The sequence below is a fragment of the Rosa rugosa genome, chromosome 1, assembly GCF_958449725.1.
Source record: "Rosa rugosa chromosome 1, drRosRugo1.1, whole genome shotgun sequence".
In the NCBI taxonomy this organism is placed as follows: domain Eukaryota; kingdom Viridiplantae; phylum Streptophyta; class Magnoliopsida; order Rosales; family Rosaceae; genus Rosa; species Rosa rugosa.
The window spans coordinates 64952967-64979476 of NC_084820.1; the positions used below are offsets into that span (position 1 = coordinate 64952967).

At 38.5% G+C, this 26510-nt stretch overlaps 1 protein-coding gene, 1 non-coding gene and 1 pseudogene across 3 annotated transcripts; 1 reads left to right on the plus strand and 2 right to left on the minus strand.

Annotated features, from left to right (window-relative positions):
* Positions 1-7178: 7178 nt before the first annotated feature.
* LOC133726145 (indole-3-acetic acid-amido synthetase GH3.10) lies at positions 7179-11089 on the minus strand. Of its 2 annotated transcripts, none has more exons than XM_062153624.1 (5): positions 10462-11089; positions 9958-10293; positions 9635-9736; positions 8651-9471; positions 7179-7826 (listed from the first exon to the last, which is right to left on the minus strand). In XM_062153624.1, exons 2-5 carry the CDS (start codon positions 10278-10280, stop codon positions 7291-7293), a joined length of 1782 nt encoding a protein of 593 aa, XP_062009608.1. In that variant the 5' UTR covers positions 10281-10293; positions 10462-11089; the 3' UTR covers positions 7179-7290. The 2 variants fall into 2 exon arrangements, with proteins under 2 accessions (XP_062009608.1, XP_062009607.1); XM_062153623.1 differs by having other exon boundaries at positions 10479-11088.
* Positions 11090-12749: 1660 nt separating this feature from the next.
* Positions 12750-14310, minus strand: LOC133726146 (pentatricopeptide repeat-containing protein At1g03560, mitochondrial-like; annotated as a pseudogene).
* Positions 14163-14234, plus strand: TRNAQ-CUG (transfer RNA glutamine (anticodon CUG)). Its single transcript has one exon. It is a non-coding gene; the product is annotated as a tRNA-Gln (tRNA).
* Positions 14311-26510: the final 12200 nt, after the last annotated feature.

Sequence of the window (26510 nt, forward strand, 5' to 3'; positions counted from 1 at the left end):
TGAGTACCCCATCCCACTGATCTGGACCCCCAAGAACACAGCATCCAGACTCAGTGCTTGACCAATCCCGTCGCCGCCGTGAATCTGCACCCACAACAACCACAACATCATGATCTTCCACCAAAGCAGGGCTCCGACTCCCTTCTGCCAAGACTCTGCTGCCATTCATGTACCTCCATCGAAAATCTTCCAATCCCTATAAGAAGGGAGGCGCCGCTCGAATCGGATCTCGGGTCTCCTCCTCCAACCAAGAAACCATCCCCGCCGGAAGCTGAGCCAAGCCAAACAGCATGCAATCCACCCTTCCTTGAAACAAGGAAAGGGCCGATCAACAGCCTGGAGCAAACGAGGATGTGAAGGCGGTACATGCCTCCATGGAAGCCGGACCATGGGTACAGCACTAGGGTTTGTCGATGAGGAAGAGGAAAGTACTAGCCGTCACCGGCCTGAGGTTTGCTAGAGCGAGAGAGAGAGAGCTCTCCTAGGGTTTCTTTGTTTTTGTAGTTTTTATGTGTAGTTTTTTTAACAATTCATTCTATCTTGATATGTAATATTATTTAGAAACATGTAACAAATATTGTTACAATAATAAATTACACCAAGTATAACTAAAATTACGACTTATGACCACACTTATTGTGGTTATTGTAATTAAGTAATGAAAGGCGTAAATATCATAGTTGGACAACATTTATCAAATGGAGAATGAGGCTTTGCAACTGGTGTATGAGCCCATTACTGTTCGGGTTCGCATTTGGGATCCAAGAGACTTTTTATGGACCCTAAATTGTTATGAATTTTGAATCTGCTTCTTTGGTTACTTAGGTAGGAGATTGCTCTCTATTCGGTGTATTTTTTTGCATGGAGTAGGCAAGGTCAATCACACTACCGCCGGTTACCTTGATAGAAGGTTACCCTCTATTCGACGTATATCTTTGAGTGGAAGTATGGTCGGCCATACTATTGGTACCGTTTTACATAGCCCGGATTATGTCCGGTGCTTCATCAAATGCTTAATTGCATCCCTTAATACCCTTGTTAGGTTTTATTTCCTATGCATTGTTGCATCTAGTATTGTTCTAGTTATTTTATATTTTGATGTAGTTTCTACATCTATAAGTTGTAATTTTTCTTATGATTATTATTAATAAAGTGGTTGACTAATTCTCTCAAAAAAAAAAAAAAATGGAGAACCTCCTTACATTCTTACAATACTGAGTACTTACAAATCTTTTGGTTTGTATTAATTTTACCATGTTAACAACACAAATGTTGTTGGAATTATAAAATGGTTGATAATCTTGTAAATGATATAGTTTTTTTTTTGAAGTAATTACTACAAATAAAACAAAAGTTACCACTTTTACATCAATTGTTAGGGGTTATGGTAAAATGTGTAGTCAATGTAGTAATAGTTTCATTAATGATAAAAACATAAAGATTTACCACTCTGTGTTCGCTCAAAAATCGTCTCGGCCGCGTGTCACTGGGCCGAGGGCTTCTTTGGCTTACACGTGTCCTTCTGGAGTGGTGACGTGTGAGCGGGCGTGCCAACTCGGGGCCGGTAGGCCAAGCAAGATTTTGTTATAGATTGTAGATCTTGCGCCGATCTGACTTCTGATCAGTTGATTGTGGGCCGAGGAAGGATCGATCTCGGCTGCGGGGTTCTCTCTGCCTTGAATGCACGGACTTTAGCACAGATCGGCCTTATCTGGCCGCAGTGCTGTGTAACTCGGTGATTGAGGTGAAAGTGAAGTGATGATGATTCTTTTTGTGATTTTGTATTTTGTATAAAGTAATTAAATAACGTAAAGTAAACAACATAAAATAAAAGTGTAAGTAAAGACAAAGTAAAGTGCAGGAATGTAAAGGTGCAGCAAATAAAGTGCAGGAAGATAAACTGCTTGAATGTAAAGAGCAACAAAGTAAAGTGCAGGAAAGATAAATACCAGTAAAGAAAGCAATAAGATAAACACGTGAAGATTGATAAGTGTTGCTGAAATGTTGAAATGTATTGAGATAAAATTTGTGTAATCGCGTAGAGCGTTTGGTCGAGGACCTTTAACAATGAATCCTATGGTCCTTTTTATAGTGAAGCTAAACTACTGAATGAAGGAAAAGAAACAATCTCAACCTTTACAGTTAAGACCGCATTGATTACAAATAGAACAATATTCATGTTTGTGATATCGTTATCAATGATTAATTCTATCATGAGCAATCAATCAGGTCTTGTAACTGATGATTGACAATAACACCTCCTGATGCTCATTCAAGTTAATTGCCCCAAACTTTGGTAACGTTTCTCCTGACAATCAACCTCTTTGATGTGCCGCGGCTAATTAGCCGCGATCATTCATTACGACTTGTGGATCCGCGGTCATTCATTACGCCTTGTGGATCCGCGGTCATTCATTTGATCTCTCCCGATTTAATAACGGTTCACTACACACGTTATCTTCAGTCATAAATTTGACAACAAACATTTAATGTGCCGCGGCTAATTGGCCGCGGTCATTCATTTGGCCTTGCGGGCCGGGCCCACCTATTTGCTATGTGGGCCTTGCCAAATATAGGTTCAAACACTCTGACAACAAATGTTGTCACACTTGTTAAATTGTCCATAAACTAGTACATTAGTTTAGGTGGAGTAATTACTACCTTACTATGAATAGAGCAAAAAATTGTCGCTTTTACATCAATTGACGTGGATTGTGGTAGAATGCATGGTCATTGAAGTAATCATTTCATTAATAATAAAAATATAAAGATTTACCACTGCGAAAACAAATTGGTTGTCACACATGTTAAATTGTCCATAACTAGTACATAGGTTGTAGGTGGCGTAATTACTACAATTAGAACAAAGATTATCGTTTTTATATCAATTGGTGTAGTTTGTGGTAAATTACGGCGACTGAAAGTAATTACGACTTCGACGATGGAAATTACATAATATATTACTTTAATTACTCAAGGGAGAACTTTATTACACCAATGAGGACATACGTTGTTTTGGTCAAAATATAATAGTTTACCTATATGATAACATATTGTGATAACATTTGTAAATTAGTTCAAAAAGCAGTAATGACAAGCTGTACATGAAGTAGTTACTACATCTAAAACAAAGATTTGGCAACAGCTGAAGTGCCAAATCTCATGGATATTGTTGGCCGGTCCATGGAGATGCTAAAGGGGATACCAAGTTGGAATGCTCCATGTCCCATTCAATCTGGAGCCCCACTGAATATGCCGGTGGCTCCCATAGCTATAGAAGCAGCACAAGTAAGTGGTGTGAAGCGCTCAGCTTTTTCTGTGCAAGCTCGTCCAGGTAAGAAGGCTAAACTGCGTTCTGATTCTTCTGCGTTAATGTGCTTGGATGTGGAGGAGGGTTTTGGCTTACCTAATGATAATGGGAAAGTGAAAATCTCACCTTTGAAAAATAAGAGGGGTAGGCCTAAAGGGTCCAAGAATCAGTTAGGACCAAAGGTGCGTAGTAAGAGAGTGGTTCGGAAGATTACTATTGCCGAGACTGCTGACGGACAGGTGGGCAATGCCTTGTCTGTGATGGGAGAAGATACTCCATCGGGGGAGAAAGTGGATTCTGAGGAGGTATGTGTGAGTCCTCTCCTGATGGGCATGACTTCGGGTACTGCTCAAGAATGAGTTTTGTTGCCAAAAATATTCGGGACATCTTGGCCTCTTGATTCTCTAGGATGTTCTACGATAGATTTTGGCAGGGCTTCATGATCTTTAAAAATGTTGAATTACTTAGGTAGTGACTCTTTTGACAGTCCCACAGGGATGGGTCATTATGTGTAATTTCGCTGATCAATGCAATGAGTTGACAATTCTCTTAAAAAAAAAAAAAAAAAAAAATCTAAAACACAAATTATCTATTTTTACATTAATTGTTGTGGTTGTCATAAAATGCATGTAAAACGAATTATATTTGGTTAAGGAAACTACTAACGATCAAGGTTCTAAAAAACGGCCTAGGCGGCCGACTAGGTGGCGCCTAGGCGCTAGGCGTCGGCATCCCGTTTCATTTTGGCCTGGGCGAAGTGGTTAGGCGTTGAGCCTCCAAGCGGCCGCCTAGGCGGGTTAGGCGGAGGGTAGGCGGCCTAGGCAGACTTGTTGGGCACTGAATTTTTTTTTTTCTTTTGATTCTGGCCAGGTATCAAAAGGATGAAGAACAGAAGAAGAAGATTCAAAACTCAAAATCATTTAGAGACTACCCTCTGAACTGAAACCCAGTCCACGACTAAACCCTTGATTCAAAATTGACAACCCAACGCCGGTGACTTGATTGACAGTGGTGGTTCCGGCGATGAACCCGATGAGAGAGAAAGCTAGAGACCAAAATTCAAATCTTGAGTCTGAACGCGATGACTGGAGCTTTCCTTGGTGAAGGCAGCGAAGATCTTAGGTGCTTGGTTGTCAATTTTGGCGAGAGAAAGAAGAAGGATGATGAGAGATCGAGGTAGAAGACGAGAAACTGCAGAGAGGAAAATGGGAGAGTTCACGAAGAAGAAAGCAGATTTTTCTAATCACACTTAATTGGAAAATGACAATTATGTCCTTACACTAATTAATATAATTACAATCAATAACACTCTAATAAGAGAGTGGAGATAATTAGAACTAAAAGAAAAAAACACACACTTGTTTATATATATATATATATATATATATATATATATATATATATATATATATATATATATATTATAAAAATAAAATAAAGTAATAATAAAAAACCGCCTGGTCCCCGCCTAGGCTCCCGTCTAGACCTCTGGGCGCTAGGCTCCGAGCTACCGCCCGACTAGCGCCTAGCGTTTTTTAGAACATTGCTAACGATATAATTAATTAGTAATAAAGATTATTCAACTAATACTAATTCCGTGAGCCTAGGTTAGAAGGTTTTTGTTTTTAATAAGGAAAAAATGTAAATGTCAATTGTGTAATTCTCAATTGATAATCATGCATTAATAAAACATTAATTGGCTAATGATAAAATTAATTAGTGATAAAGGCTATTTAACAAATAGTAATTCGGTGAACCTAGATTAGAAGGCTTTTTTAATTTTATTTTTAAAAAAAGAAAAAACGTTATTGTCAATTTTCAATTGATAATCAAACAATAATTGGCTAAGAGCATCTTTAGCAATGCTAGCCATTTTTGAGTCAAATTTTAGCTAAAGTAGGTAAAAAGTCATTTTAGCTAGTCACTTTAGAATTACGTATGCATCAATGCTCTCTATTTTAGCTAGTTTTGAATTTATATTATTTTTTAAATGAAGATTAAATAGTTTAAATGTATTTATAAATTACATAAAATAACTTAAAAGGAATGTTTTAAATTATAGAGAGCCTCATCCCGCTCTCTATATTTAGGAGTGACATAGCTAAAAGTTATAATAGAGATCCACTTACGAGTCTGGTGCAGTTGCTAAAATAGATAAAAAGTTAAACATGTTCTCCAAAATAGCTAAGGAGCCAAAATAGAGAGTCTGCTAAAGATGCTCTAAGGGCTAAACAAGTTACCAAATTTTAAATATTTTGGAACATTGGATATATTACTAATCCAATGGTCCAAAATCTTTAACAAAATGAGTGTATAGCAAACAACTGGGTACCTAAGAAAATTCCCTATATTGCACCAAACATAGCTCAGTCTTATTTACTTAAACTAACTCAAAGCTGATCCAGGACAATTATTGAAAATAACGTACGTAGTCTACACACACAGGGTACCAGACGAGCCCTAAGATCTTACCAAGGTAACATCCAAATATAGTAGTACCTTGAAAGCAAATTCATGAACTTCTAGTGCTTTTTGTTTTGTTTCTCAATAAGAGAGTCGAAAAATCAGTCAAGTTGGGAGGTTAAGCCAATTAAGATATCAGAATTTTATTATTTGATGGACATGGCACCAAACCTTTGAAGAGCTATCAGATTTTTTTTTTTTTTATGCTTGAAGAGCTATCAGATAAAGCAACAAGTTTGGCACCTTGTTCCTAAGTTAGCTAGGTTGTATCTGGAAATCAGGATATTTTATTGGACGGCTTTGAACTTTTGAAGGCTAATCTTCATAATTAGAATTTACATTGAGGGCCCAAGGGACGAGGTCCACAAAGAAGAGTAAAGTTTCCCTCTTTCCCCTTCCACAAGGGAATAGGATACTAATCTTTCCTATATTGACAGACTTTACTTAATAGTCAATTGTGTCCTATGAGGAAAAGGAAAGAGACACCTCCCAGCTCGCCCTATATGTGAACAGACGTGGGTAGTGTTCCAATTCCATGATCACAATTCACGCTCTTAATTACCCCAACCCTCTGCTAGCTGCAATCTCATTCACACACACAAAGCCATGTCCAGCACTTCTCTTCCTCACGACAAGGGGCCGGAGAAGAAGCTTCAATTGGTAGATGGTGATGGCTTCAACAATGACTTCCTCCCATCGCGGCTGCAGAAATTTAATCTGCGCGATGAAGTAGATGCTGGTAGCGATTCAGAAGATGAAGATGTTAGCAATAGTATCGAGTTCTGTGAGTTTCATGGTGTGCGGCAATTTAAGTATCCTAATGCTCCACCAAATGCTCCTACTAGAATCCGACTAAAGGAACATACAGTTTACAACATTCCCAAGAAGGATTGTGTGAAATGTAAGGAAGAGAAGCTCGCAAAGAAGAAACGGAAGAAATCCAAGGAGCCGAATATAGTCACTATGTATAAGAATGGCCATCCAAGAATTGCTCCACTGCATGAGGACAGCAAATACCAGTTCTTAGTATACTATTAGCTAGCTGGTAATCATTTGTTGATCACGAATATAACTTTTCTTTCCTTCTGTTACTATCAGTCCCCGAAGCTTGTTCTTTGAAACTTTTGTATTCCTCGATTTAATGAAAGTTTATGTTTCCCTAATAAAATAAGCAATTGGGAACTTGAGTTTATCTAGTTGTTGCACTACTTAAACAGAATAATTTCTTTTTTTGTTATGAGATAATTAAGTGTAGAAATATTTTGATGCATGATATATATATATATGTTATCCCATTAAGAAGAAGAAGATGAAGTACCGATGTTTTCTTTGTTCTATTTTTGGAAATGGTAACATTGCATATGCAGAAGAAAGTCGAACCTGACGAACACAATGCACAACTAGATAATGCAAAGTTTCCTTGATATTCTATAGGGTTAAATTTTATTTCTCAGCTGAAGTCTTGGTGTTACATTAATTGTTATTTGGAAGAAACTAAACCATCAAGATCAATACTGCTAAGCATATGCTGTACTGTAAACCCTCTTAATGGTGCACAGATTGAGAATACTCAAGAGTACGTTATTGCTAGTGCACCTAGGGGTCTTAAATTGGCTCAATGCTGATCCATTTCCTATGAAATACTCCAAAATCTTCTTGAAAGTTCCTTTCTCCACAATCCTCAGCTCTAGAGGCCCAATTGAATTGCTTCTCCTTGAGACTACATACCCATGATCAACAAATGAAGCATCCATTTCTCTGCAACATTCACCAAGAACCATATCTTCGACATCACCTTTAATCTCCCAGTAAATTATGTAGTGCCCGGGTTGGTTCACCACATCCGCATGGCTTGTAAAGTCAATTAGTTCAGCTCTGGATTTGCTCAGCAACTGAGACCCTCTCTCGACCACCATTTGAAGGTCTTTTTCAGTGTTTTTGTCTATGTTTACTGTCAGTATAAGCTTTCTCCTGCATATGAAGTTCAGTTTTGGAGTCCCCCTGTGAAATCCAGCCACTTCTACCACATCTCCTAGCCTGTACCTATAGAGTCCTGAAAAAGAAAATTTCAAGGGTAGAAAATTCAATCAATTTACATTTTGAAAAGTCACAACTAAATTTTATTCAAAAATTGGCTCTTTACTATTTCAAAAGTTCCATAAATAGTCCAAAGTTGGACCCTCTTAAAATATATTTAGCTCGACTCTTTAGGTTCTTAGAAATATAATCACTCGAATCCCATTGAATGACTGTATTTCTAAGAATTAAAAAAAGTTTGCTAAATAATATCAATAATTTTTACGTATCTTCCAATACGTACGTGTCTCATTTAGCCTCCAATGATACTTCAACCTAACTATTCTACAATGATGCATAGACAAAATGTGAGTGAAAAATATTGTCTTCCCTGAAATTCTAGAGCTATTATATCCTAATAGGTAGTAGACAAGTGACGACAGTGTCGTTTCTACTCCTACTCTCTCCATTTTGCTCAATGTTGCATCAACATCCAGAATAAAACTGAGGTAGATCAAGACAAGGCACAAATCTTACTAGATGAGGAGACCATGGTTTTAGATCTATCCACGTATCCAATGCCTACCTAACTTTTCCAATTAATAACTAGTGGGCCATGAGTCATTGAAAAGAGAATAAGAGATTAGATTTCTTTGAAGATGGATACTCTGCAAAATAATACCGACAGCCCATGTCTGTGTATAATGGAGGTTAGGCTTGGTGCGGAGACATGTCTTACTCAAGTTTAATTACTATTATGAGGATCATTTATGTTGGGATGTAATAGGGTGAAATTTTTAACATGCAAAATTAATTGGATTCCGAAAGTAACAAAGCATTATTAACGGTAACTTAACTTACCGGTGAAGGTGGTGAGGACGATCTCATACTGCTGTCCAACCTTGACTTGTGAGAGTGGAACTGGTTTATCCTCTATGAAGTCATCAACGGCTACATTGCAATCTTGCTTGTGTCTATACAGAGGTATGAATTCGAAGTACGAAAAAGTTGGCACGACTGCAAAAGTGACATCCTCTGGAGGCAAACAAGGATCCACATTCACCCCAATCCAGCTCTCAGTTGATCCATACTCAGCACTAACCAATGGCACATCAGCTGCATAGCGCCGTAGTTTTTTCAAGTATGGTTGCATTGACCCTGTCATTATGGAATACACATACTTGGCATTTGGCCAAAGCTTAGGGACCAGACCAAACCAATCCAAGTCTTCCAGTTCCTTGCACGCAGCTTCGATTTTTGATGCCAATTTCGGGTTTGGGGAGATGATGTCCAACACTGCTTTTCGCACTTTTGGTAGGTTGATTCTTTTACTCAGACTGCCATCTCTAATGTCAATGCATAAGTCTCTCCAGAGCTCTTCAAATGTGACAAAGGACTGGACTATGCTGTAGGCAAACGTCGAGGTTATGAACTCTACATGATCAGAGAAGAAGAGACCAAGAAGGAGATGACAATATGTAGCTTGTTTATTGTCTCTACTTGAAATTACTTCTTCTGGGCTGCAAGTGAATGACTTGGTCGTTTCCTGTTTGATTTTGAATTCTTGACTAGCATAGTAGTGAGTTGTAGCTGTTCCGGCGGTTAATCCTCCCCTTGTTTTGAACTGTTTGCTGCTGTATATGAATTCTAGGATCTTTCCTCCTTCCCTTGTTGGATAAACCCTATAAGTTCAAGAAAAAGAGCCCATTGAAAGAAATGTCTGGTTAGTAATAATTTTAGGCCACAGTTGTATTTCTATTTTACTTTTTGGTCTGATACACAGTGGTTATAAATTGGTTGAGACATATTAAAAGGCTAATGAAGAGAAAGGGATAAAGGTTGAACCTTGATCTGTAAGCTGCAGCCAGTCTGAAAATTTGAAGAGTAGTCTGTGCGCTATGGCGAGTAAACGGTACATACTTCTGTCTTCCTTCTGTTGTTCCGGAACTAAACACCGATGACATAGGAAGCATATTAGACTCATCAAGAGTGCAAAACATGAAACCAAAGTCCAAAGCTTTGTTTTGATTCTTTAAACCCAATGTAACAGCAGAAATGCTCGTAGTAGATATAAGATAACAAGGTCTATTTTATTTAGCTGCACATAAATCAGCATCTAGTCCTTCATTCATTGCCTAAAGGCAGAACAGGAATTCATAAGAACTAACCTCAAAGAGAGAGTAGTCATAGGTTGTTGGGTGAGTAGAGGAGCTGAGTCCCCATTTGCAATTCTCTGAATGTAAGGCTCTAAATCCGCATGTGAAACAAGCGGTACCAAAGACGTGTAAAGTGACTCCAATGCACATTCATCCACCTCATTGATTTCGACGTCCCCCAACCATTTCTTGAGATACTCCACCCCCCAATTCAGCTCAAGTATCCGCCTCAGCGTCTGCGTTTGAACCAACTCTGCATTCTCCGATACATCTTCAAACCACCGGATGATGTCATCGCCGTTGCTCTGGTTATTACACACTACAGCTGGCTCCATTAGAGAAGGCTATCTGAGAAGTAGTACAGAAATGAAGTTGTTACAAGTATCTCTATAGCATATAGTAGAGCATACAGCACAGCAGCATATATATATATATATATATATATATATATATATATATATATATATATATATATATATATATATATTTGATAAATTTATGTTTATTGTCACGTACTGAAAAGCTCAACCAACCTCCTAAAGTTGCAGAAGCTCCGTCCATCTTAGAAACAGTACGTCAGTTTGTAGACCACACAACATGTATAGTGTCATCCTTTTCTGAGAGAGAGAGAGAGAGAGAGAGAGAGAGATTCTTCTTTCAAATCATATGGGGACGACTGGACTGGACGAGTGTAATTGGCAGGGGACCTAGCTTTGAAAGCTTGGCTTTGAAGTCAGCATCATAGATACAATATGATTTGCACTTTTGCAGAGCAAAATTAGCAAAGCCTACCCTTTCAGAATGAGAAGCTTAAGTTGTGTTGTTAGGTCTCACTTTTACCTAAATGCACTCATTTTGAATGAACTAAACAGATTTAGGTGGACGGTGGCCTCATCCTAGTTTCTAGGAGTTGGACTTTGTTAACCCAAATGCCAAGAAATCTTCCTAGCTACCTAGAAAACTAGCTATATTATCATCGACTGCAATATCTTTGCTTCTATAGGCATCTCAAAGGCTCGAACCTAATCCAAAAATGGATCAAAGCTCGAGTTTAAGCCAAATCCAAGCATAAATCAAAGACGCATAGAATCAAAAACAAACACAGTGGAAATGTAAGCATTCCATGCCAAATTGTACTTGGCTGTTCTTCCTAGCTGTCACTTTGAACTAGAACCGTTGTTTCCTGCATTTTGATGTTTTTGAATCCAACACAAGTACAGAGAGATGGTTTGTCAATGAGAAATCCAACACAACTACTTATTATCAAAAAAATCCCCAGGAAAGTTCATTTTCGTAACATATAATTGGTGCAATAATTCCACATGCATTTCTCATTGATCTAATCCTCTCCTGGCTGGATGATTCATAAGTGGTTGTGATAAAACTTCAGGCCCCTGACTTCGAACTGCGTCTACTATTTGGGACCATTAACATTAATTTTCTTGGACATAAACAAAATTCTGCAGGTTCACTTTCTTCTGCGTCGCATCATTGGTGTTGGTATGCACAACTGTCTTAAGCTGATATGTGTTTATGTCCAAAGGTGTGCTAAAATTATTGCTACGTATTTTCCTACCCAATCATCATTCGTTAATCATTCTATTTACGTGTAACGGTTTGGAGCCGTTAAATCACAAGCCAAAGATCATTTCTCCGATTCTGTGGGGGTTTGAAATTCATACACCTCACAATATATATAGTCCCACAAACGGTTTCAGGACTAGATCGCACAGTTATTTTCATGACACAAAGAATTTATCAATCCGCATATACAACTGGCCAGAAGAGGTTCAATGCCATTCTGATCTTAAGACTTTGGGACTACTATGAATCATGGTGCAGGTGGACCATGGTTAAATTGGAAACCGCGCGTTTTGGGCTTGGTGCAGCAGAAGACTCTTCGCACTCAAAGCCAGATGACCAAGTATCCAAGGACATCAAGTCATTGATAGAGAGTGAAGAAATGTGCCTCTTTCAAATACTCTTTTACACAAGGTAGGAATGCAAAGGCATCTTTTGTAATGATGAAAACAACTGCTGATATGAGTAGGCTATACAAGATTTTGTCCTACCCCAGTTGTTTAGGCATCTCTAGGGTCTAGGCTCTACAATATCCTCAATCTTATCTTTGCTCTTAGGGACCCATTTTTTCATACTGGTTTCTACAAAGCATCAACCCTAGAATCTTCTTGTTATAATTTCTTTTGGTGGAAAAAAAAAAAAAAACAAACAAACAAAAATGACAACAAAATCCACACGTCCCACTTGATTTTGATAGCCATTCCTTGGGAGCATGGGGCCTTCATCTGAATGAGCATTAATTCTCACAACCTCTTTACATTTGCAACTTGCAAATACAAGCTAGTCTTGTTCACTAATTCAGGGGAGGAAAATATCTTGATTCTTAACCATGTTTGTTACTTTGTTAAGTTTTTGTCATCCATTATTTGGGTATTTGCATCACATAGAAAGGACCATCACTTGTTAAGATGATATTCTGGTGAATCTTAGCCTCCTAGGAAATGAATTTTAACCTTTGCTTTTCTCCAAGGATAATCTAATAGCGACCTAGGGGTCATCATGGGCTGGGCTAGGGCCGGCCCTACTCTAAATTTTAGGGCTTAGGGTCGGGCCGGGCCTAGTCAAAGTCAACAAAATTTAGGGTCGGGCCGGAGCTTAAATATGCTAACCCTTACCGGCCCAAAAGGCCCGAGCCACTACGACCGAAAGGGCTGGGTCGGGTCGGCCTTCCGAATAGGGCCAAATAGGACCGAAATGGGCCTAAAAGGGCCTTAATTTGTAACAAAAAGAAATATATTATTTTTATTTTTTCATCCCACTCTTACATAATCCATTGACAATCACCCCATAAGTAACCCCATCTGATTCAAGCCCATCGCTCTTCATCCTCTCGAAAAGCTTCATTGCCTCTTCAATGTACCCACATTTTGCATATGAATCGACCAAAGCTGTATAGTTTGCCACATTTGCTTTACAACCCTCTCAATCATATCTTCAAAAACAGCATACCCAACCATACATTTCCCACCTTTACATAGTCCATTGATGACTAAACTATACGTGTGTTTACATAGCCCATTGATGACTAAACTATACGTGTGAGACGGAATTTCAATCCCATTCTCTCTCATTTCCTGGTACAGACTCAACCATGAATCGAAATCTCCTTCCGAATAACACCGTACCCCTGCATCAAAGTCATATAAGTAATCTTATTAGCCTCCACATTCCTCCCCTCCATATCCCTAAACTTCTCCATTGCCTTCTGGGTTTTCCCTGACTTACAATACCCTTTAATCATTGTATTATAAGTCACAATGTCAGGCACAATCTTCCCACCTTCCATAACCTCAAAAACCCGCTCCGCGGATTCAATAAACATCGAGTTCACCAATCCATTCACCAAAAAGTTATAAGTATACAAACTAGGCTCAATCCCATTCTCCTTCATCCCACGCCAAACCCACAACAACTCCTCAACCATTCCAAGACAGCCAAAACTCTTAATCAAACAATTCGCCGCATTCGAATTCATCAAAAAGTTCATCTTTTTAAGCTCAATAACAACACATCTAATCCTATCCAAATCACCACACAAACACAAAAGCTCAATCAAAGACACATAGCATTCAAGCTTATGATGATACTTCTTTTGCTTACCGGCCCAGGAGAAAAACCGGAGAGTAGTCTCGGGCTTTCCTCGAAGATCATCAGATTTCAACACAAATGCAACGAAATTGGGAGACAGTTTGATCAGGAATTTGTGGCAGTAAGAGTCTAAGTTGGGTTCCATCTGTGGAGACCCGTCTAAAAGATAGAGAATTTGGGCGACCCATGGAGATGGGTCGAAGCGTTGTGGGCTGGAGACTATGTCAGAGACGTCATTGAAAGGCTCTACCCATTCTGGTGGAGGAAGAGAGTTGGTGACGACGACCCACCTGGAATTTGAGCTGAAAGTTGACGTGGACTGAAAGTTTGAGGCTTTTGATGAAGACCCACCATTGTAGTAGGAAGGAGGAGGCCATGGAGGAAGGACATGGGGTGCTGAAGAAGCTCTGAGTCTGAGTAGGCTTCTTCTCATCAGGGTTTTGTCACTTTTGTGTTTACAGTTCACTAGTCACTGCTTATGAATTACCGGGAAGGTTTACTTACTTGAATTGTTTATATTTTGTACCAAGTAAATACTGGGCGTCAAAGGTCCCATGGTCTAGTGGTTAGGACATTGGACTCTGAATCCAGTAACCCGAGTTCAAATCTCGGTGGGACCTTCTTCTTCTATTTTTCCCCATTCTGTAGTTTTTTTTTTTTTTTTTTAAATTATCACAATTTACTCGGTTTCCATCCGTAGCGCGGGCTTCGGTCGGGTCGGGCCGGTTTTTATTATAAATTTCAAGATCCAAGCCCGTCCATATAAATAGGGCTTTGCGCGCGGGCCTTTTCGGGCTGGGCCGGTTAGCCCTCGTTTATCCTGGCTGGGCTGGACTGGGCCTATATTTTCTAGTTCCAAATAATAAATATTTTAACTTTTTACCTAAATAAGTTAATTAGGGTTCTTGAAGATCCAAGGCCCCTGAACTGTTAATTAGGATTAAATTCAGCCTCCTCCATGAGGACTGCGCAGTGAAGAGAGAGAAAGGGGAGAGAGAGCCTCCTCCATGAGGACTGCGCAGTGGAGAGAGAGAGAGAGAGTATAGAGAAAAAAAATACAAATTAGAAATTATATTAAATAGGAAATGTCAATTCTGCCCTCCTTCAGGGTTTAAAAATCTGAAGTGTGGGCCCTCTTGTCGGCTCCAACTCAGCAGCTGACGTCATTTTTGGACCCGGATTCAAATTTTGGACTTGGGTGATGTTGTTTGAGAGTACAAGGACGAGTCTGATTAAAAATAAAGTTTAAGGACCAGTTTGATTTTAGGCCTAAAGTTTAGGGGGGTAAACTGAATTTAATCCTATTTAATTTCAGGGAAGAGCATGTGCATGCATATACATATGTGTGTGCGCGCTTTTAGTGAGGGATCCATTTTTTTGGCCATTTTAAGAGATCGCTCATTAGACCCACTTTTGGATCACATATTCACATCTTAACCGTTTAATTTTTAAGTATATATGAGTAGATTATCTCTGTAAATTTTCAGCAAAATTGATAATCATTAAGGCATTCATAACTGCAATTTACAATTATAAACACAAACAGTTCAGGTTGGACAGATTTTGTTCGTTCATTAATTCGGTGGGACCTTTTCTTTTTCCATTCTATAGTTTTTCTTTTTTTTCAAAATTATCACAATTTACTCGGTTTCCATCCGTAGAGGGCTTCGATTGGGCCGGACCTTACAATGTTTTTACATAATGACGGGCCGAGATTTATTATAAATTTCAAGATCCAAGCCTGTCCATATAAACTGGGCATTTTCTGGCCGGGCCGGTTAGCCCTCGTTTATCTAGGGAAGAACATGCGCATGCATATACATATGTGTGTGTGTGTACTTCTATTGAGGGATCCATTTTTTTTGCCATTTTAAGGGATCGCTCATTAGACCCACTTTTCGATCACATATTCACATCTTAACCGTTTAATTTTTAGGTATATATGAGTAGATCATCTCTGTAAATTTTCAGCCAAATTGATAATCATTAAGACATTTATAATTGCGATTTACAATTATAAACACGAACGGTTCAGGTTGGATAGATTTCTTTTGTCCATTGATTTAATCTAGTTCGATTCCTTAATGATCATCAATTTGGCTGAAAATTTACAGAAATGATCTACACATTAGGACATAAAAATTAGACGGTCGAGATGCCGAAATACAATAAAAAAGTGGGTCCCACAAGAGATCCCTTTAAATGGCCAAAAAAAGAAATCTCTTAATGGAAGGGCCATATATATATATATATATATATATGCATTTTTTGTATAATATATAATTTATATATGTGTACATATATAGTATATATAATTAACTACACATATATAGTATAGTATTTAATTTACGGGCATACGGACCGAGCTTGGCGGGCTTTTACAGGCCTTTGGCGGGCCGGGCTTCCAACCCCTAAACCAAGCCTGGCCCTCTACCCACCTGGCCGAGCCTTTTGCAGGCTTTTATGCGGGCCGGGCTTTTACACGTCGGGTTTGCGGGCCTCCATCGGGCCATTTGATCCGCGGGCCAAATGATGAGGCTTAGTTTCCATACAGGTTTTCATTTGTTTTTTTTTGGACAATAGTTTAATTTGTTTTCCATAATTCCCTTTTTTGCGATTCTATTTTCGGATTGGGCCAAAAATAAGATTATTTTGGAGTATTTAAAAAAGTAATGGATTGAGTTTGAATCTTTTCATAAGCCTTTGACTCTAGAGGCTATTGTTAGCCAAATACCCACCCTCAAGTATAAGGGGTACAAGTAATAGTATAGAGATTTAAGAAAGGTTGTCGAACTCACGAGGATTGGATTCCTTTAACTAGCTAGGGTGTGAGCCTAAGGAGAGCTAGAATATGCAAATGTACAATCACAAACATAAATTCACAAGGAAATCTAGGCTCATGGTGAGTATGTGCAAGATGGAGTAGTGATTTGATTTCGGTTTTTGAAGATAGTACTTTTGAATTGAAAACAACTAGATGCTCAAATGTAAACTAAATTACTCTAAACTAAACTAGTGATCAAATGGATGAAAGTTAGGATTTAGATTGTCTACCACTAACCTCCCTTGCAAATATTGATGCATTTCAATATGAATGATGCTAAACCAATTAACCAATTTCTCTCCTTGCATCTCTCTCGGGTATAACAAGGGACATACTGCTTCTTTTGTGATATCAAGCTAGCAACCCCTCTCGGGTGTAGTACTTAACTACTTAAGTCATGCATTTCAATCCGGTTAGGTATCTAATGCATTACCCTAAGTGCATAAAGTTTGGAGATGAAGAAATCATGCAAATCAACCAATCTTATCTCTAAGTGATTGTAATTCACGTACAACCCCTACATGCACGTCTAGTGTGCTTTCATGCTTTAACATTCAAAGGTTACCAAGCTTTAAGCATTATATCATAACATAGCAAACACCCATACTCAAAGTGGTAAAGTCTAAGCATATGCTTCAACTTTTGAACTAGCATGTAGGCATATTAAAGAAAATTGCATTACATAATATTATAACATCAATTCATACAAGATTGGTTAGAGCTTTCAACCCTAGCCCCAACGAAGTACTACTCTTTCATAATTACATATACTAACTTCATAATCAAATTAAACACCAAAATATAATCTAGAGTAAATAAAGGGATAGAGTTTGCTTAGTGGTGTGTTGGTTGGTCCCCAAGCTCATGTCTTGGTGGTGATGGTGGTGATTCCCTCTTCTTCTTGCTCTTGAATATTTGATGATAAAAGATAGTGAAGCTTGTATTATGTATTGTGCGAATAAGTGGAGTAGATGGAGAAAATGATGATAGAAAAGAGAGTGGAGAAATGATGTAGTAGTGGTGGTGTTAATGGAGATAGAGGATAAGAAATGGTGGTGGTGATGGAAGGGATAGAGTAGTATGCATGGTATGAGTTTGGATTTTGGGAGGTGAAGATGAAGGTTTTATGGTGGAGATAGAGAGAAAACAGATGTAATATGGTGGTATGGGTGATGGTTGAAGAGTGTAATGAAGGGATGCTTATATAGAGAAGAGAGAGAAGTGTAAAATGATGAAGAAAGAAAAAGGGAGCAGCTAGCTTCATGAATGGAGCTAAAAGGAGAGTGTTGGAGTGGTAATAGATCCCAAAAACAAGGGAAAATGGTATGAAAGAGATGGAGTAAAAAAAGGGAAGTGATGATGAACTATTAAAGAGAGTAGAGTAGAAAATATGGCTAAGGGAGAAGAGAGGAGCAGCTAGCTCTCTTTATTGTGCATGGGAAGCATGAAAATGAAGAGTGTTGAGTGGTTTTGGGTCACCAAAGTCAAGGTGACAAGCATGGGAGAGAAAGTGCATAGGGATGCCTATTATCCAAAAGATAATTTGATGGATTAATTTTGCCATAATCTTGTAGGATTCTTCTGAGACTCTCCTTGATAATTGCCGCATCATAGACCTTCCAAAAATGCACAAGAAATCCGCCCAAAGAAGATTTTTTGCCAAACTGCCCTGTTTTGACTAGGATACGTTTTCTTTCTCTAAAGCTTCCTTCTTGGACAAGGATTGATTTGATATTGTCGTGATTCTGGATGGTTCTTGACTTATTCATGATCTATGACATCATATCTTCAATAATGATCAATAACCTTCTAGAAAAACTCCAAGTAAGTCATCGGAAAAGATCTCCCAAAAAGCTTCGTGAAAAGTTGATAGTTTCTGCCTTACTAGCCCAGAAGCCTATTTTGCACTTGATTTCCTGCTGCCTCGTTCATGATTTTGACTAGTTCTTTGGCTCATGTTGAAGTAAAACATCATATATTTAAGAATATTGGCCCTTTATGTAAAGATGTAGGTTGAAGAATGTAAGAAATGCTCTCCGAAACTGTTCCTGAAAAGCTGATTCTGAAACTGCAGTTTTCTACTTTGCAGCAACTCTTTTGCATAACGATTTCCGTGGACTTCCCTTGTAATTTTCGGCCAAAAGAGTGATCAAACTTAGTCCTTTGCATCAGTACTTCATGGTCCATGGCTTCATTGCTCCATTTAAACTCCTATTTTTCTGGGATTGCTTCACGAAGTATTTGTGCCGCCAAAAGTGGTTGTACATGGAAAATTTGCCGGAATTTCACTTTTTCTCCTATTGTCAAGATTTTCTACAAAACATGGAATTAGATTAGTCAACACTAAATTGAACTTTTAGAACAAGTTATTTCCATGTTTTAGGGCACAAATATATATATGAATGATGATCCAACAGCTATCCAACCTAGATCTTTTTTTTCAAAATTACCACAATTTACTTGGATTCCACATAGGTTTTCATTTGTTTTTTTTTTGGACAATAGTTTCATTTGTTTTCCATAATTCCCTTTTTTGCGATTCTATTTTCGGATTGGGTCAAAAATAAGATTATTTTGGAGTATTTAAAAAAGTAGTGGATCGAGTTTGAATCTTTTCATAAGCCTTTGACTCTAGAGGCTATCCAACCTAGAGTCACGCCTGTTATTTACGCTCAATTGTCAAACAGTATAGTGAGGAGGAAATGCGTTGTGCACTCTTTCACATGTATCCAACCAAGTCCCCTAGACCGGATGGGATGCCTCCTCTCTTCTTTAAGCATTACTGGGAGATCATTGGGAAAGATGTGACAAAGGCGGTTCAAATTTTTTTACATACGGGCACACTTTTGAAACATGTATACTTTACACATATTTGTTTGATCCCTAAAGTTACAAACCCTGAACAGATGTCAAATTTGTGGCTGATTGCTCTATGTAACGTTATTTATAAGATATGCTCGAAGACGATTGCTAACATGTTGAAGCTTGTATTACCAGAAATTATATCTCACCTTTTCATAGTGCATTTAACCCGAGACATCTGATTACGGATAATATTCTGGTTGCCAATGAAATTGCTCATTTTTTGCACAATAAAAGGGATGGGCATGATGGGTGCATGGCATTGAAATTGGATTTCAGCAAGGCCTACGATAGAATGGAATGGTTGTTTCTGTGAAAGGTGATGGAGAGACTTGGTTTTGCTCGAGGTTGATTTGAGATGTTATGCAATATTAATGTGTCTGTTCTTTGAGATTCTCGTTTTTGATAAGGGGTAAGCCCAGGGGAATTGTGATTCCTAGCAGAGGATTACGACAGGGCACGTGATCCCTTGTCACCTTATCTTTTCTTGATTGGGCCAGAAGGATTTTCGGTATTATTGCAATCGAAGAAAGTTTTTGGTCTCTTGCCGGGTATTGCGGTATGTCATAAAGCTCCTTAAGTAAACCATCTACTTTTTGTGTATGATCGTATGATGTATGCTCAAGGTTCTCTTGAAGCATATTATGAAATTCAAGATGTTCTTGAGACTTTTGGGAGAGCATTTGGCCAACTGGTCAATTTTAATAAGTGTTTAGTGGTCTTTAGTAAAAATGTACAAGTTGAGTTACAAGAAGATAATGCCTCTTTGATGGGGGTGGAAATTGTGGAATCACATGAAAAATATAGGGCTTCCAACCTATGTGGGGAGAGAGCAGAAGACGACATTTTGGCATATAAAAGACAATTTGGCCAAAAAGTTAAAGAATTGGCAAGGGAAGTTGTTGAGTGGTGCAAGAAAGAATATTTTGATTAGGGTGTTGGCTCAGGCTCTTCCAACCTATGCAACGAGTGTCTTCCAATTAACAAAAAAAATTTGTGAAGATGTAGAGCATATGTGCGCAAGATTTTGGTGGAGAAGCAAGGAAGATAAGAGGAAAATACATTGGACAGCTTGGGAGGCTTTTTGTTTTTTCTAAAGAATAGGGTGGACTAGGGTTTCGAAGACTTTCTGATTTTAACTTGATTATGCTTTCCAAGCAAGCTTGGAGGATTGTGTGAAACCCTACATCACTTATTGCTAGAGTTTATAAAGCTTAGTATTTTCCTGATGAATCTTTTTGGCAAGTTGCTGGTCATAGCTCATCACCGTATTCCTGGCGTAGTACTTTTTCTACAAGAGTTTTCGTAAATGCAGGGTCGTATTGGCAGATTGGTATGGGGGCTTCTGTGAAGGTTTGAATTGATGCATGGGTTCCCAGCTTGCCTGGCTTGATGCCTAGTAGTGGGCTTTTGAGTGATGAAAATATGACAGTGCATGACTAGATGCATGCACAAGGGTTTTGGGATGAAGAAAAAGTCTAAAATTTGTTCAATGAAGTTGAAGCAGAGGCCGTGTTGGCTGTGCCTTTAACTAGTTGTGCGGTGATGGATAGGTTGGTCTGGAGGTTGGAGAAAAAGGGAGGATTTTCAGTTAAAACAACCTATAGGTATACTTTTAGTTCATCTTTGGAAAGTCCTCGAATTTTGGAGGCTACTAATTCCAACTTTTGGAAGAAAATTTGGCAAGCCAATATACCAAGTACGGAAAGGGTAAATGTTTGAAAAATTTGCCACAACATTTTACCTAGTATGGAGAGGCTGGTTTCTAAACATGTGGTACTTGAGTCGCAAGTTTGTGTGTTGTGCACAAGAGCCATGGAGACGACATTGCATCTCTGTCGTGATTGCATTTTCTCAAGGGAGGTGATCAATTCTAACTCAGTTCTAGCTTAAATATTTTTCACAATTGAGACAGATGACATGACGGTTTTGGAATGCCTGCTTTACTGCTTTGAAAGGTTAAATTTGAACCATTTTGGTAGTTTAATTTTCTTGCTATGGGGAGTGTGGAAAGAAAGAAATTATAGGGTGTGGGAGAGTAAGGTTACGAGGGCTAGTGATGTGACTTTTATGTCTACTTCTAGACTTCAAAATTTAATTTATTATAACTCTAGCAGTCAAGGTGGAGCATCCAGGGTGCAAGAGTTGTAATCTAGAAGTGTCCTCCAGTAGGGTGTGTTAAATTAAATATTGATGGTGCCTTTGTCAAGGAGACTGGAGCAAGAGGAGTGGGTTTGGTATTGCGTGATTCTTTTGGGCAGTTCTTGATTGGGAAAGGAAAACCTATGTTTGGTTTGCTTTCAGCTGAACATGCTGAATTGTTGGCTTGTAAGAAGCTTTTCAGCTCATTGTTGAATACTCTTTGCAGCATATTATAGTGGAAACTGATGCTCTCACTATTAAGCAATAGTTGACCGGGACGGGAAACAACTTGTCTTTGCTTGGTAGGATCTATGATGACTTGGGGTTCTTGCTTAAGGAGATGCCAAATGTCCGTTTGGTTCACACAAGGAGGGAGGAAAACAAGGCTGCTCATCTAATGGCAGCACAAGCTTCTTCTATAGGCCTTACTATTTTATGTTAAGAAGTTCCTTTTTAAAAAAAAAAATAAAAAAAAAAAACCCTTAACCCACCCCACCCTTACATATGTTAGTGAGAATCGAACCCATGACCTTTACAATGTTGGAATTATAATTTACCAACAGGTCACAGCTCCTTCTTTTCTTACTTCTGCTATAACCTCTGAATCCTGTAATCACTAGTTCTTTTTGCTTCAATAAAAATTGACATCATTCATCTCAAAAAAAAAATAATAAATAAATAAATAAAAAATAAAAAACAAAACAAAACACAATAACATCAAATACATATGAAAGATTTTCTCAAATGAGCTAAAATAGCGGAGTAGAAATTGATACCGGAGAGTGGATATAGAGTGATAGAGGCTTTCTCTATAGTGAGAGCTTGATTATTTAGGCTTGAAAATGAGCAAATATATGATTTGGGGGACTATTTGGCTTTGGTGTATAGTTGCAGTTTTCCTTTTAAAATGTTTGAAAGTCATCTCCTTTTGACATTGAGGCTCTATTTATTACCAAAAGTGATATGTAGCGTGACGGTATTATTAAGATAATATTAAATTGTTTGCTTTTGTCATCTTTTGTCCACTGGACGTGAATAACTTAATATCAATGTTCAAAAATCGTTAGAGTATCTTTAGCAATGCTAGTCATTTTTTAGTCAAATTTTAGCCAAAGTAGCTAAAAAGTTATTTTAGCTAGTCACTTTAGAAATACGCCTGCATCAGTACTCTCTATTTTAGCTAATTTTGAATTTATATTATTTTTTAATGAAGATTAAATAGTTTAAATGTATTTATAAATGACAAAAAATAACTTAAAATAAATTTTTTAAATTATAGAGAGTCTCATCTCGCTCTCTATATTTAGGAGCGAGATAGCTAAAAGGTATAATGAAGAGCCACTTAGGAGTCTGGTGCAGCTGCTAAAATAGATAAAAAAAACTAAACATGCTCTCCAAAATAGCTAATGAGTGAAAATAGAGAGTCTGCTAAAGATGTTCTTAGGCAGTAGGTGGGCTAATGTGGGTGGTTAGGTGAATTTTTATTTTGTTATAAAACATATGAATCATTGTCAAATAATATCTTTTCTTCGAGAAAGAGCGAGAGAAAACCCTAAGCTCGGCGACGCGGCTGATTTAGACCGAGAGATCGCTTCTCGTCCAGCGGCGATCCTGGCATCTAGTCTGGCCTTTGGCCTTGTCGACGCTGCGCGGTCTGCTGCCGGACAGGGATGAATGTCTAGCGTTCGGGGAGCTTCTATGAGAGGTATTGCTTGAGGTTTTTGCAGGTTGGTTTTGGCTTCAGGTTCGGCGTGGAATCTCTATGATGGCGGTGGCTATGAGGGATCGGGACTCGCTTTGCTGCTTCCTGGATCGACGACCTTCTGGGAATGTTACTTTTCTGCGGCAGCGTGGATCACAGGTGCTGGACTGGGGTGAGTTGTGGTGATGCTGGGTGTGGCAGCGCTGTTCCGGGTGATTGAGTTGTGGCGGTTGAATCGTGGCGGAGCAGGCGCGGCATGGTCGGTGGAGCAAAGTTGGAACCGGTTTCGCAGGTTATCGTGTTTGGAGAGATGGCTAGGCGACTAGATTCATTGTTTCAGAGTTAGGTTGGGGGGGCCGGATCCTTCTATTTTATTTAGTTCTTTTAGCGCCTCCAGCGTAGTACTAAAAGAGAATTCCGCTATGTTTACGATGTATACAATGTCAAATGAGTACCACTGTAGGTACTAACACATCTTATTGTCTGTCTAGATGGCAGCGGAATGGTATGTAAAAGCCATTATGGTTTTTTATCAATATATTGGCTACTGTCTTCTTCAAAAAAAAAAAAAAAAAAAAAGCTATACTTAGTAGTAATTGATTAAAAAGAGAAGGAAAAAGTTAAGCATATAAATAACTACTTAGAGCATCTCCAACAAGTTGGTCAAAAAACTTGTGTCAAATTCGAATTTGAATGATGATGTGTTATGGTCATTTTTGACAAATTTTTTGTCCAATGGATTATTTATATTTAAATATTATTTTATTATTTTTCGAAATTTTTTATAACAAAAAGATTCTCTTTCTTCTCTATCTCCTGTTCAGCACTTCAACCCAACCATTTTGGGTCTGGTTCAGAAGCTCTATGTCTTCTTCTTCTGCTTCTCTCTCTCTCCGATTCTCCCCCTCTCCCTCCCTTCCCCCTTCTTCCCCCACCCCACAAAAGCAACCAACCCAAAACCAAAATTTTCCCCTTTTTATGCTCAGACCAAGATCTGCAAAAAGCATCAAAACAGAGAAAGAAAGATTAAAGTTTGAGTCTTGATCAGGAAAGAGCTTAGCTTGACTTTGCAATAAGGATGGACACAAGCAAGCAAAGCCCAATTAATAGAAGAAGCAGAAAGATATCGAATTATTGGGATTCATTTTGATCTGCATTTGGGTGTAAGATGTTCTTCATTTTGCTTATCTCCATTAAATCACCAACACCAAATCTCAGATCAGAAATTATACTTTGCGAATATTTGCCAGAAATTCATGAATGTTTGCCATAATTGTTTCTGGTATGGTATGAAGAAATTGAGAGATGAAAATCAGAGAATGATTCATGAAAGGTTTGTCATAAGTGGCTTTGTTCTGGGTAAGACGAAAGAGAGAGACTGAGAGAGAGGTGAAGAGAAGCAAAGAGCGAGAACAGAAAAAATTTGACAGAGTTGGGGAGAACTGTCAAATTTGACAGATTGGTTTGATATGTCAAATCCACGTAGGATTTGACAGATCTGTTGGAGTTGGGTTGCTCTATCAATTCTTACCGTTACCTTGTCCATCTGGCAAAAGACCTTTCCGTTGGAGATGGTCTTACAAACAAAGTTATTTTTAAGTTTAGAACAAAAAAATATTTTGATCATTTTTTGGGCGCCGCCCAAACTAGTCAAGAAGGCTGGCTACTGATTAGAGAAATTTTTAGAACACTATGCATCGAACTCTTGGACTATTGTGCATGATGTGTGCCAACTAAGAACTTATCCATAATGTGTGACAACTGACAACTAAGAACTAATGCATGATGTGTGACAAGTTGACAACTAAGAGCAAGTCCACCGGAGGTCATAGTCATAGTCATAGTCAAGAAAAACCTGACTACATGACCTTGAGATGGATATTCATGCTTCCACCGGAGTTTTTTTGACTGGGCAAAAGGCACTCCTTCTTGACTACAGCCAAGAAATAAGTCATTTCCATGACTTATTTCATGACCGATCAAAGCCCATATAGAGACAAGAAAAGCAAGTGAACGTGGCTGACATCATGAGGTTATCAGAAGCCTTCGACGCGCCTACACGGGGAGTGGAGCACGGGTGATCGACGCGTGGCGCAGGCATGGACAGAAAGCTCAGCGCACCAGAGGTGGGGACGGCATGCCACTTGGCACTAACCCGTTGGTGGATTTTGAATTATGGGCCTAACGGTCAAGCAATCCCTGCCCTTCATTTCAATCAAACTTTCAATCCTACGGCTGCCAACAAGCAATGTATATATATATATATATTTGTAACAGTGTTGAACAGTATTGTGAACAGTGAAGGAGTGAACAGTGTTGGCCGGGCAAGAAAAACAACGGGTGCAAACCCATGTCCAGTGGCAGTGAATAGTAGCTTGACTGGTCGAATTCTTGACTTCTCGACTTTGACATTTCTTGACTACGGGTGCACTTGCTCTAAGAGCTGATGTGCGCCACCCAAACATAATCCTACACTTCTACATATATATTACCAGTTTTTTGGTGTTCATACAATAGTCTACAAAAGTTGTGAATAACTTAATAATTAAGTACTTTTTTTTTTTGGAAGGGAATGTGGAATTCATTGATGCATGTCAAGATGACTATTACATATCATTCTGCTGCCTTCAACCAGACAGATCAAGAAATTGTAGCAAAACTACTGTGATACATAGAAATAGACCACCAATATTCGAACTAACTGCTCACTTATTTAAAGTGAGCCTATAAACTATGGATAAAATGGAGACATAGAATATAGGCCCCGACCACATAGGGTTGTTAGGTTCCTAATACAAGGGAACATAGTGTAATTAGACAAAAGCTACTTGATCGAATTAAAACAAAAGAATTGATAATTACAACTATTATTAGTCTTGCGTGAATTGACCTTTGACTAACGAATAAGAAATTTAGGACACTAGACAAAATGAAACTGGGCGAGAGATTAATAGCTTCTCTTTTGTTTGTATTTTTGGAAAGATCAGAGTCAAACACGACAAGAACACACACAGAGTTTGAGATCAATAAGTCAGGCGTAGGGATGAGCCTCCCAATTTAGTTGAGTTCTAAACCCCTTTAAAAAAAAAGAAAAAAAAAAGTATGATGTAGTAAGCAGACTCTAGTTTTAAAGATCGAGAATAGTAGACTCATGACTCGATGATTGACTGACGAATGCAGTATTCCAGAGGTGCATGAATGTTTCTCCCGGCCCGGCCATGCATTATTAATTGGACGCGTGAATGCACCCATCTCTCTTTTGACGATCGATTCGCATTCAGACAAGATCGATCTTTTTCCCTCATCGTATATGGCTACTGGTTTGTTAAATTTGAGCCGCGCACCATTCAACATTCTCATACACTG